The sequence below is a fragment of the Staurois parvus genome, unplaced genomic scaffold (assembly GCF_062004578.1).
Source record: "Staurois parvus isolate SC_StPar_1 unplaced genomic scaffold, SC_StPar_1.0 ptg000438l, whole genome shotgun sequence".
NCBI lineage: Eukaryota > Metazoa > Chordata > Amphibia > Anura > Ranidae > Staurois > Staurois parvus.
The window spans coordinates 5,327,620-5,341,818 of record NW_028318234.1 but is presented as its reverse complement, the minus strand read 5'-3'; the positions used below and the strand labels follow the sequence as shown (position 1 = coordinate 5,341,818).

General features: G+C 43.1%; 1 protein-coding gene across 1 annotated transcript in view; it reads left to right on the top strand.

The window, feature by feature from the left end:
* The window catches only part of OSMR (oncostatin M receptor), a 116,182-nt gene that overhangs the window by 53,456 nt on the left and 48,527 nt on the right, over positions 1 to 14,199 (top strand). The window contains exon 8 of the mRNA XM_089687827.1: positions 5,547 to 5,677. Within this exon, the coding sequence (XP_089543953.1) occupies positions 5,547 to 5,677 (131 nt within the window). The remainder of the gene's footprint in view (positions 1 to 5,546; positions 5,678 to 14,199) is intronic.

Here is a 14,199-nt window from a genome sequence, read left to right as displayed (position 1 = left end):
TGACCATATAGTGCACATAAATAATAAATAATGGCAAAACTAAGGTGATTAGATCCAATCAGGATCCAAAGTGAATTATACAAAGTGCAGCGTGAAATACCAGGAGTAATCCTGTATGAACCCCTATTAAGTGAAACCACAAATAAACAAAAAATCAAACCCCCATATCCCCAAATGAGGGATCAAAAGAGTACATAAAAATGGGGTGTAAAACACTAGTGAATCCCCAACCTGGGGGATATACAACCTAATAAAGTGATACGTAAGACAGAACGAATATATATACACATAACCACACTTGTAAACATCCACATAAAAAAATGAATGAATGAAAAATATCTCAAATGAAAAAAAACTCAATAAGTCCACATAAAATGTCCAATAAATGTAAATGTATAAACGTGATCCACGAACAATTATCATGCAGGTGATGAAGTGACTGTGTGATCACAGCAATGGTGAAACAATCCTCAAATGGCTAAAATGCTCCCTCACCTCCTCAATGTGACCCCAAGGGCCAGCTCGCTTTTAGGATCACACCACGATCCTTACAGGTAATAACTCATCACAGGATAATAACCGCAAGAGATCCCATCAATGGTGGCACTTACTCCTCTCAGGTCCCCTCCAGGCACAGGTATCCGCAATATAGCTCACTCTCCCATAAAGGATCATAATGATAGAAAAGAAAGATCCTCCATAGTGTAATAAGGTTTATTATTGCACAAACAATTAAAAACGCCAATTGCCCACTCACTTGTACTCAGTAAAACATCAGCTTGTAAACCTCATGCTATGGGTGTACTGCATGGGTTTTCAGGTGTACCAAAATGGCGCCCACGCCGGAACTACGTCCCGGCGTACCAGAAACACTTTACCGCATACCAACGTGTTGCGTCACGCTAACCACGTGACTTCATCAGGGTATATCCTGATAGATCCTGGCTAGATTTGGCCCTGTTAATGCATATGGCGAAAATTGTGCACAATAGCCAATCAGGTGAAAGGAAACTAAAAAAAAAAAAAATCTGTATTTTTGCTTGCACACTTGGGTGACGGAAATCAACAGCGCTTTATCTCATTCAGGGCAACCTCCCTTGCAAAGTGCAATTTACCTTGCAAAGTGAACAGTCTATTTGCATTTAGTAAATCAATCTCTCAGAATGACAGCTGGTTGTTGATAGTATTCTGCCAGGCCAGAAAACGTTCCCTGGTAGTGGTAGGAGGTGATTCAGTGTGAAATGTGAATCATTCCTGTGTGCAGCAGACCAGAGAACCATTTACTATGGAACACTTCTGGCTCTGTGGTTTGCGGCGCAGCAGATGACCAGAGCGGAGCAATCAGAGAGAAATCCGGCTCCTTATTATGGAAAGTGCTGAACTATAAAAACAGCAGAAAAAATGTTTAGTTGCCCACAGCTTCCAGCTGGTGACTTCTGTGCAATTTATATCTTCTTCTGGAAAAATGACATCTGGGACCTGGTAGCCTGCTATAAGCAATGCCTATATTTTATATGCAGGACAATTAGTAGCAATGCAGAGACTTTCTGATGGTCATTATTTATTACATGTATTTATATAGCTCTTGAGGGCCCAGGGTTAGTAGGGGGCCTCATGAGATGTCCCTGATACCTTTCATAGGCTTTTTTGGGTGTGGTTTGAGTGTTGGCAAGGACAGAGGGGCCCCATGATTTCCTATTGTCCGGGGGCCCCATGAGTTGTCAGTCCGCCCCTGGCGTCATCTATTTATGCAGCGCTTTATATATATATTGTACATTCACATCATATTTGATTATCCATAGATTTAACCCCTCAATCCCCACCCACTCCCTACCTACGCACACAGCTGACAATTTCTAGGCTTGCTGAGGGGTTGCTCGGGTCATACATAGCACTGGCATGGTGCCCGGGAAGGTGCCTATTGTCTACTATCATGATAGTCTGATATCGGGCTAAGGAGACGGGACATGGGGCATTCAGGGCAATGCTGGATTGGTAAATGGTAAGAAGTATTCTAGGCTTTTTACTTTAAAGAAACTGTTTTACCTACAAAAGGATTTCTCCTTATGGGGCTGATTTACTAAAACTGGAGATTGCAAAATCTGGTGCAGCTCTGCATGGTAGCCAATCTAACTTCAGATTGTTCAATTAAGCTTTGACAATAAAAAACAAAAAAACCCCCAAAAAAATAGAAGATGATTGGTTTCAATGCAGAACTGCACCAGATTTTACATTCTCTGGTTTTAGTAAATCGACCCCAATGTGTCAATCGTGTGATTCAGGTATTGCTATAAAATAACACAAACAAGTTCCAGGTCTTCACTGCAGTGGCAGAAACCCACCCCCAGCTTGCACCCCACTGATTGGATAGTGATGGAGTAGCATTACACTGATGAGCCATCCCTCTGCTCTCCTCTCCTTTCAGTATTTTCCTTGTCAACACATGTGCAGTACAGCAGAAACGAGTGCTGACCCTCAATTTCCAAGTCATACTGCTGTTACAGGAAGCTGGCAGATTCAAGAGCCTACACTAGTTACATTTAAATATAAATGTTCATTGCTTTATGTGTCTTATATTAGGTAAACAGTTCATGTTTAAAGCTGTGTTTTATATATATATATATATATATATATATATATATATAGTTGTGTTCAAAATAATAGCAGTCAGACATCACTAGCCGGATCAATCACTGTTTTTGGTAGAAATGATATTTCTACATGGCAAATAATTTACTAGCAGGTGTAGTAGAGTAATAGAAATCCAACAGACCCAACAGTCATGACATGCATGCTGCTGATTCTGTGTAATTGAATCACTAACTGAAAGGGGCATGTTCAAAATAATAGCAGTGTGGAGTTCTGCTAGTGAGGTCATTCATTCTTTGAAAAACAGGTGGCAATTATTGCCCTTATTTAAGGAAGGAAGGCAGCAAATGTTGTACATGCTGGTTACAGTGAATTTCTCTCTGAAATTCTGAGGAAAATGGGTCGTTCCAGACATTGTTCAGAAGAAAAGTGTACCTTGATTAAAAAGTTGATTGGAGAGGGGAAAGCATATAAAGAAGTGCAGAAAATGATAGGCTGCTCAGCTAAAATGATCGCAAATGCTTTAAAATGGCAACCAAAACCTGAAAGACGTGGAGGAAAGTGAAAAACTACCATTCGAATGGATAGAAGAATAGCCAAAATGGCAAGGACTCAGCCAACAATCAGCTCCAGGAAGATGAAAGAAGGTGTAAAGTTACCTGTGAGTACTGTTACAATTAGAAGACGCCTATGTGAAGCCAAGCTATCTGCAAGAAGCCCCCGCAAAGTCCCACTGTTGAAAAAAAGACGTGCTGAAGAGGTTACAATTTGCCAAAGAGCACATTGACTGGCCTAAAGAGAAATGGCGCAACATTTTGTGGACTGATGAAAGTAAGATTGTCCTTTTTGGGTCTAGTGGCCGGAGACAGTTTGTCAGACGACCCCCAAACACTGAATTCAAGCCACAGTACACTGTGAAGACAGTGAAGCATGGTTGTGCAAGCATCATGATATGGGGATGTTTCTCATACTACGGTGTTGGGCCTATTTATCTCATACCAGGGATCATGGATCAGTTTGAATACATCAGAATACTTGAAGAGGTCATGCTGCCTTATGCTGAAGAGGAAATGCCCTTGAAATGGGTGTTCCAACAAGACAACGACCCCAAACACACCAGTAAACGTGCAACATCGTGGTTCCAGACCAACAAGGTTGACGTTATGGAGTGGCCAGCCCAATCCCCGGATCTTAGTCCAATAGAAAACTTGTGGGGTGACATCAAAAATGCAGTTTCTAAGGCAAAACCAAGAAATAGAGAAGAACTGTGGAATGTAGTCCAATCATCCTGGGCTGGAATACCTGATCACATGTGCCAGAAGTTGGGTGACTCCATGCAACACAGATGTACAGCAGTTCTCAGAAACAGTGCGACTACAACCAAATATTCATTAACCACTTGCCTACCAGGCACTTATACCCCCTTATTTACCAGGCCAATTTTCAGCTTTCAGCGCTGCCGCATTTTGATTGACAATTGCGCGGTCATGCAACATTGTACCCATATGAAATTTTGATAATTTTTTTCTCACAAATAGAGCTTTCTTTTGGTGGTATTTAATTGCCACTGGGCGCTTTACTTTTTGCGCTATAAATAAAAAATTGCCAAAAATTTGAAAAAAAAAAACGTTTCTTTGTTTCTATTATAAAATTTTTCAAACAGGTAATTTTTCTCCTTCACTGATGTGCGTTGATGAGGCAGCACTGATGGGCACTGATAGGCGGCACTGATAGGCAGCACTAAAGGGCACTGATAGGCAGTACTAATGAGGTGGCACGGATAGGCGGCACTGATAGACAGCACTAATGAGGTGTCACAGATAGGCGGCACTGATGATGGGTACTGATAGACGACACTGACTGGCATCACTGCTGGGCACTGACTGGCGGCACTGACTGGCAGCACTGCTGGGCTGCACTGGTGGGTGGCACTGGTGGGCAGCACTGGTGGGTGGGCACAGGTGGGTGGCACTGGTGGGTGGCACTAGTGGGCACGGGTGGGTGGGCACAGGTGGGTGGCACTGCTGGGCACAGGTAGGTGGCACTTCTGGGCACAGGTGTGTGACATTGCAGAGCGGCACAGGTGGGTGCACTGCTGGGCACAGGTGGGTGCACTGCTGGGCACAGGTGGGCGGAGCTAGTGGGCGCACTGCTGGGCACAGGTGGGCGGAACTTGCGGGTGGCACTGCTGGGCACCGATCATCAGTGCCCTGATGATCGGTGCCGATCCCCGCTGTGACAACTGCCGGTTCTCGGCAGTACTTTCCTCACGATCTGACAGCGTGAGGAAAGTGCAGCCGAGAACCGGCACTTGCATTTCCCTGTGATCAGCGTGTCATTGGACACCGCTGATCAGGTGGTAAAAGGCCGCTGTGATTGGCCTTTTACCACATCACGTGATCAGCTGTGTCCGTAGGACACAGCGTTCACGGAGATTGCCGGGTGCGCGCCCCCTGGGGCGCGCAGGAGAGCGCGTTCTGGGGGGACGTCATATGACGTCCACTCAGAACTGGCTGGCTGCAGTGCAGCCATCATTCGGCTATCTGCGGTCGGCAACAAGTTAAGTCATTCAAAGGAAAGCAAAATCCAAACATTTTTCAGTTTATATAGTGAATGTTTGAGTTTGTAAAGAAGAATACAAACACTGCCATTTTTTTGAACAGTCTAATATTCACTTTTCTTCAATTATTTTAGAGGAACAACACAAATTTGATATATTTTTCTTCATGTTTTGATTTGGAATAGAATGTGTCGTGTTCCCAATGCATTTGTGTGTATGGAAATAAAAGCTATTAGAAGGATTTTGAGCTTTATTCACTTTTTTCAACACACTGCTATTATTTTGAACACAACTGTATATATATATATATACTTTTTTTGTTACTATAGTTTACAAGCTGTTGTATCTTGCACAGTAATTTTCACAATCTTTTTTCTCCCACTTGACCTCTTACCAGTTCGCCCTATCGCTCCTACAAATGTAATGGCACGATATGTGAATGCGGCAGATGCTGTATTATTGTGGACTTTGAAGGCCGACTACTCATCTCTTGTACTGCATTGTGAGGCTGATCTGAAGCACAGCACAGTAAGTAAACTGGAAAATAAAACAAAGATGTGCTTTACTTCCAATATGGTGGCATCGCTATAGGGGTGCGCACCGCACCCGGGTGAGACCTGCCAGAGTGGTGACACCAAGGCCACCAATGGGGGGTACCACCGAGGGGCACACAGGGGGGACCAGAAAAAAGGGGGGTGGGTGCAGCGGGACGGGAGGACAATTACAGAATGATGCACTGAGTCTGTGTCTCTCCCTCTAGCAGCTGAAAGTCGATTTCTGCCCCTCTCCCTCCCACCAGCATACAGCTGCTGGAAGGAGAGACACAGACACAGTGCATTGTTCTGTAATTGTTCTCCCATCCCACTGCACCGATCCCACTCCTTGTGCTGCCCACATCTGATTCGCCCCAGGGTACCCGGGCATCTCCTTGTCCCCCTGCAGGGCTGCTGGGTTTCTTCTCTTATTGGTACACAGATGGATCGAGAGTGGTGGAAAAGGATGGTAAATTTGTCATTTACTGGTGTCTTCCTTTTCTGAATTGGACACAGTGAACGATCGGTATTGATCACTCCTGTGTCCATTGATAACTGAGCATAGAAAATGTGTGTACTATGCTTCAGTTTATGCATGAACAGGAGCCTCTGTTTGAGCCTCTGCCTCTGTCATATATAATATATTAGAAATAACCTACATTTGGAATGCAACTTTATTGACATACAAAGCATATAATCACTTAAAGTATGTAAACCCTCACTTTGGAATAAAACCCATTCAGTTTAAAATAGAAATGAAAGGCAAAACATTTGTGTATAAATATAAAAAAAAGCATTATACCTTTTTTCCCCCTTTTTTTTTATAAGTGATCACATACCGTCTGTACTCAGCTTCAAAGGAGTCGGGGGGGGGGGGGACGGGACAGCAGAACACAGATCTTCTCAGTGATTGGCTGTGGAGGGGGGGATGTCAGGACTGATCTGTATGATCATTGGAGGAAAGCAGGCTGAGTTCCCAGAACAGCTAGAGAACTGACCATGCTGTTCTGTTATGCCTAGTGTGGTCAGTTGTTAATAGGAAAGCAGAGGGACTGACAGGATCACTAGGGATTTCACACAAAGGAAGCAATACATGGAGAACAAGATACTTTCCATACAAATACATGGTACAGTAGGCACATATCAGGAATATGAAATGTTGGGTTTACATATTCCTTAACCACTTCCTGTCCAGGCCAATTTTCAGCTTTCAGTGCTATCACACTTTGACTGACAATTGCGCGGTCATGAAACACTGTACCCATATGAATTTTTTAGCATTGTTTTGAGACAGATAAAACTTTATTTTGGTGAAATTTATTCAATACTGGGATTTTTTTTTTTTTTGCTATGTAAATGAAAATGTCCAAAAATTTTGAAAAAAATGTTTTTCTTATAAAATTTTACAAATAAATGGCCAAAATGTATTCCGTTATTTTTTAGTAAATTTTGTTGTAACCAAAAATTATTTTTAAACTTTTTTTTTATTTATTTTTTAATATTATTATTTGGGTTTTTTTTACATACTGTCACCCTAGCAGTACAGTGTCACCATGGTGACACTGTACTACTTGTGGGGGGTGATGAAGATTTTTTTTTTTTACACTGATTGCTTTTACACCCATAAAGGCTGTAAAAGCAATTATTTCTCCTTCTCTCTGGCTGCATTCTTGCAGCCATTGAGAACTACTGTGTGAGCTGTGATTGGTCACAGTTTGTCACATGGTACAAGGCTGTTGTGAATAGTCTTGTACCATGTGACCTTTGTGATCATTCCCAGATTTCACACATAGTAAGCAATGATGTCACAAGTGACATCTTGCTTACTACGCTGCATGTGATCACTGATTGGCCAATCAGTGATCACATAATCGGGACCTCGCACAGAGGTCCCGTCCGACGATCAGTGTTCCACTGTGTCCGGAGGACACAGCGGGCACAGGATCGCGGTGCTGCGCACTCCCAGGGAATGCGCACAAGCAGGGTGCGGGGAGGCCGTTTATAAACAGCCACCCAATCCTGCACTACCACCATCCGGCCGTTTATTTACATGGGCCGGACAGGAACTGGATAAACCATTAAAAAATCAATTATACCTCCCTGCCAGCACAGATGTTATCTTGCATTGTATATCACCAAATGCAATATATCATTATTTTTCTTATTATAATACAGGATTTATATAGGGAAAACAGTTTGTGTAGCACAGTACAGTTATAATACAAGAGAGGTCAGAGGGCAGATATTGTGCAACTAAAACCTCTGCTTATATTGCATGTTGTCAGAGATTGTATTTTTTTCTGGCTAGTTGGTAAGTATGCTGGAACATACATTTTGCTTTGTTTGCTGTGTGCAAAGCCCTTCCATGTACACCTTAATTTACAACCTAGTTAAAAATGAGGGTGGTTGCCATTTTTGTTCAGCTTGATGTAATTAGTTGCCATAAAAAAGAAATGGGCTGCCTAAAGGCACACCTGCCCATAATGTTTCCATGGCTATATATCCTCTAAGATAGAGGCTGTCATGGACTGAAGTTAGGACCACACTGTACAGAGGAGTTTTTGCAAGATAGTGCAGCTTCCACTGTATTTGCAAATGTGGTGCAACTACAATTGGGGCTGATGCCATTTTTGTTTACCCTGAATGGAAGATCTTACAATCTTATCAGTTGCCAATAAACTAGAGTTGACTACAATATCACAAATATATATTTTCTTCTGTATGTACACTTAAGTCGGCCATAGATGGATCAAATCTCAGCTGTTTCAGCAGGGACTGGCTAGATTTGATCCAGCTATGGCCAGATTGGTTGTACTGAAGTCGATGCATCGATCGACTTAAGTACAACAGGCCTGTTGGATTTTTTGCATGCAGTCACTGCCAGTGGTTATAGCCGCCAACAGTTATCAGTGTGTTCTGCCAGCAGAGAAGGCTCCCCGCCGGCAGAATACAATAGCACTGAGGCAGGGATTCCCCCAACAACACTGACTGTAGATAGAACATAGAAATCTTCTTTCCTGCAACCTGTGGTCACAACAAAGAAAATTGCTTAATGTACGGCCTGCCTTATACTCAAATACAGGGGTTAGTCACAAAAATGGAAACACTACATGATTTGCAGGTGTGAAAGTGATGACATGTTTTGTGATGAAAGCGGAAGTGATGTAACATCCTTTTGCTTCTGCTATGTGATGAGACACCTAGCTAACAGGTGGGAAGCCTCACTTTCGTCATTCAATGCGTGCGCTGCTAGTATTATGGAGTCATGTCAGAGCGTACTGAGCTTCAAAGAGAGCAAATTGTTGGTGCGGCTTAGCTGGTGCCTCCGTGACTGAAGTTGACAATTTATTTCCTGTGTCACAAGGTCCAGTATCAAAGGTTATGATGGCAGATACAGCTTCCAGGAAAACATCATCTGATAAGCGCGGTCCACATGGTCAGCTGACCGAAAGAGACAAAAGGACATTGCGCAGGATTGTGACCCAGAATAAGAAAACAACTACTGCAAAAGTGACACACATTTCCAACTCGGTCTGTTTGCCCCCCAATGGAGGTATTTGAAAACCACAGACTGGGTCCACTTGGTATATTCTATGCAATGCTTTGATCCATTAAAAATATAGGATATTGAATGCTAGTTTATACATTCAAAAAGATCAAAGCCAACCTTGTAATCTTGCAGTAATGAAGAAAGCCATACAGCAGACCTTTCCCATTTGTTCAAAGAGGGGAGCCTGTAACATTGTATGGTACTGCTGAGTGCTGCATTAAATCCTTAAAATGTCTCTGGATAGTATCCCATGAGAGTTCTGGAATGCATCAGCAACTAAAATCATAGATATAGGACACATCTGCTGTTGGAATCCTCCAGATATGACACACGGTTCTCTGGAGACAAATTATAATTCTTATTCTCCCAACAGAAGAGATTTACAAATACGATGGAAACAGGCCAGTGTATGTATACAGTATATATACACTGCTCAAAAAAATGAAAGGAACACTTTGAAAACACATCAGATCTCAATGGGGAAAAATCTCATGCTGGATATCTATACTGATATGGACTGGGTAATGTGTTCGGAAGATAAGGATGCCCCATCGTTTGATGGAAATGAAAATTATCAACATACAGAGGACTGAATTCAAAGACACCCCGAAAATCATAGTGAAAAAATGATGTAGCAGGCTAGTCCATTTTGCTGAAATTTCATTGCAGCAACTCAAAATGGTCCTCAGTAGTTTGTATGGCCCCCATGTGCTTGTATGCATGCCTGACACCGTTGGGGCATGCTCCTAATGAGACGACGGATGGAGTCCTGGGGTATTTCCTCCCAGATCTGGACCAGGGCATCACTGAGCTCCTGGACAGCCTGAGGTGCAACCTGGCGATGTCAGATGGACCAAAACATGATATCCCAGAGGTGTTCTATTGGATTTAGGTCAGGTGAGCGTGGGGACCATTCAATAGTATCAATTCCTTCATCCTCCAGGAACTGCCTGCATACTCTCGCCACATGAGGCCAGGCATTGTCATGCACCAGGAGGAACCCAGGCCCACTGCTCCAGCGTAGGGTCTGACAATGGGTCCAAGGATTTCATCCCGATACCTAATGGCAGTCAGGGTGCCATTGTCTAGCCTGTAGAAGTCTGTGCGTCCCTCCATGGATATGACTCCCCAGACCATCACTTACCCACCACCAAAACAGTCATGTTGTTACAGGCAGCATAACCTGCTCTCATCTGTGAAACGCACAGGGCACCAGTGGTGGACCTGCCAAGAAGGGATGGACATGGTCAGCAACAATACTCAGGTAGGCCATGGCGTTTAAACGATGCTCAATTGGTACTAAGGGGCCAACAGTGTGCCAAGAAAATATCTCCCACAGCATCACACCACCAGCCTGAACCATTGATACAAGGCAGGATGGATCCATGCTTTTATGTTTACGCCAAATCATGACCCTACCATCTGAATGTCGCAGTTGAAATTAAGACTCATCAGACCAGGCAACATTTTCCAATCTTCTATTGGCCAATTTGGTTATCCTGTGCGAACTGTAGCCTCCGTTTGCTGTTCTTAGCTGACAAGAGTGGCACCTGGTGTGGTCTTCTGTTGCTGTAGCCCATCTGCTTCAAGGTTCAATATGTTGTGCTTTCAGAGATGGTATTCTGCATACTTTGGTTGAAAAGAGTGATTATCTGAGTGCTGTTGTCTTTCTATCATCTCAAACCAGTCTGCCCATTCTCCTCTGACATCAACAAATCATTTTCTCCCACACAACTTCAGCTCACTGGATATTTTCTCCTTTGCGGACTATTCCCTGTAAACCCTAGAGATGATTGTGTTTCAAAATCCCAGTATATCAGCAGTTTTTTAAATACTCAGACCAGCCCGTCTAGCATCAACAACCATGCCACGTTCAAATTCACTTAAATTCTTCCCCATTCTGATGCTCGGTTTGAATCGTCTTCACCATGTCTAGATTCCTCAATGCATTGAGTTGCTGCCATGTGATTGGATATATACAGTTGCAAGAAAAAGTATGTGAACCCCTTGGGATTACGTGGAGTTTTGCATGAATTGGGCATAAAATGTGCTCTGAACGTCATCTAAGTAACAACAATAGAAGAACACAGTCTGCTGAACATAATACTACACAAACATTAGATGTTGCCATGGTTTAATTGCACATAACATGTAAACATTCACAGTGCAGGGAGGAAAAAGTATGTGAGGCCCTAGCTTAATGACTTCTCCCAGAGCTAATTGGAGCCAGGAGTGAGCCAACCTTGACTCCAATCAGTGTGATGATATTGGATGTGTTGCTGACAGCTGTCCTGCCCTTAAAAAACACACACCTGTTTTGGGTTTACTGGTTTCAAGAAGCACTGTCTGATGTGAACCATGCCTCGCAGAAAAGAGCTCTCAGAAGACCTACGATCGAGAATTGTTGACTTGCATGAAGCTGGAAAGGGTTACCAAAGTATCTCCAAAAGCCTTGATGTTCATGTGTCCACTCTCTCTAGGCGCGGTCGTCCTGTAAAAATGACTGCAAGATCACAGCGCAGAATGCTGCATGAGGTAAAAAAGAATCCCAGAGTGTCAGCTAAAGACCTACAGAAATCTCTGGCACATGCTAACATTTTTGTTGATACATCTACAATAAGGAAAGCATTAAACAAGAATGGAGTACATGGGAGGACACCACGGAGGAAGCCATTGCTGTCCAAAAAGAATATTGCAGCACGTTTGAAGTTTGCAAAAGAGCACCTGGATGTTCCACAGCACTACTGGCAAAATATACTGTGGACAGTTGAAACCAAGATTGAGTTGTTTGGGAAGAACACACAACACTATGTGTGGAGAAAAAAAGGCACAGCACACCAACATCAAAACCTCATCCCCACTGTAAAACATGGCAGAGGGAGCATCATGGTTTGGGGCTGATTTGCTGCCTCAGGGCCTGGACGGATTGTTGTCATTGATGGGAAAATGAATTCCAGAGTTTATCAAGACATTTTGCAGGAAAACGTACGACCATCTGTCCGCCAACTGAAGCTCCGCAGAGGATGGGTGATACAACAGGACAATGACCCAAAGCATACAAGTAATTCAACAAAACAATGGCTGCAACAGCACAGAATAAGCCTTCTGGAGTGGCCCAGTCAGAGTCCTGACCTCAACCCGATTGAAATGCTGTGGCATGACCTTAAGAGAGCGATTCACACCAGACATCCCAAGAATATTGCTACACTGAAACAGTTTTGTGAAGAGGAGTGGTCCAAAATGACTCCAGATCGTTGTGCAGGTCTGATCTGCAACTACAGGAAACGTTTGGTGGAGGTTATTGCTGCCAAAGGAGGGTCAACCAGTTATTAAGTCCAAAGGTTCACATACTTTTTCCTCCCTGCACTGTGAATGTTTACATGTTATGTGCAATTAAACCATGGCAACATCTAATGTTTGTGTAGTATTGTGTTCAGCAGACTGTGTTCTTCTATTGTTGTGACTTAGATGACGTTCAGAGCACATTTTATGCCCAATTCATGCAAAACTCCACGTAATCCCAAGGGGTTCACATACTTTTTCTTGCAACTGTATATATTAAAAGCAGAGACTGTGAGCCAGGCCTTCTCATCCGACATCAGTGCCTGACCTCACAAATGCTCTTCTGGAAGAATGGTCAAACATTCCCATAGACACCCTCCTAAACCTTGTGGACAGTCTTCCCAGAAGAGTTAAAGCTGTTATATCTGCAAAGGGTGGGCCAACCCAATATTGAACCCTACGGACTTAGACTGGGATGCCATTAAAGTTCATGTGCATGTAAAGGCAGGTGTCCCAATACTTTTGGCAATATAATATATATTTTATAGGATGGCAATTCTTTTCACATTTAAATTAATTTCTGATTATTTTTAATAGACACATTTAATAGACAAATTAAACAGACAGCACTGAAGAAGTCAATGTAGCCTAAAGGTTTATAATCCCTTCAGGTACCAGCTTTACTTAAAGGATAAGTTCACATTTTATTACGTTACACCCGTATTCAGGGTGTGACATGTAATACTGCTGCAGCTGCCCCGGCTCCCCTTTCCCCCACACTTTGACAACAGGCCGGGGATCTTCACCCTGAGCCTGCTGTCACAATTTAAAAAAGACACATATAGAGCTCTGCAAATGGGTGAACTACATGAACCGACAGGCTTTGCGGCTGTCGGCATGTAATTCTCAATGAACTACCAGGTCGTTATTGAGCTCACTAGGTAGTTCATTGAGTCTTCGTGACAGCAGTAACTGCCTGCCTGTACAAAGTATGAGCAGTCAGCTACACTGACAGTCTGCAAGAGCCCTCCATTGCACCTGCGATCTGCACATTTCTTACCTGTAAAAGATGTGCATTTTTTTTTAAGTTGAACTTATCCTTTACATTTGCTTGGGATTTTAGTGTTGAGAATTCCAGCACAGAGCAGCATTTTCAATACAGAGCAACTGTTGAAATAACTTTCTCATCTCAGGGTACCCCCGGTAAAAATTACTACATTGACAACTGATGATACATTAGTGCAGCTATTCTCAGCCAGGTATTCTCCAGTGGTTGCTACGCTATGGCTATTTTACCTCCCATTTGATGGTGCCTGCATAGTTCCAGAGCCAATGTGACATGACAATGAGTCAATGTAATGATACCAATCAATGATAATGATTTAGCTGTCTGTAAGGGAGGAATTCAGACCACCGCAGTAAAGTGGGGCTTTCATCTTTTTGGCCACCAATGTAGGTGCATTTTCTCACTGATCCTGAATTGGTTTTATCAGGGGTTCCTCAAGTTACCTAAAGATGATTTCAAGGTTTCCTCAGGGGTAAAAAGGTTGAGAAAGGTTGCGTTAGCATGATGGTCATTGGGAAGAATTCCCTCCTTACAGACAGCTAAAAAGATCAATGGTGTCAGTGGGAACTTATCTGAGTGGCAGCAATTGCTCATTGATCAAGGAATGCCCATCAATCTC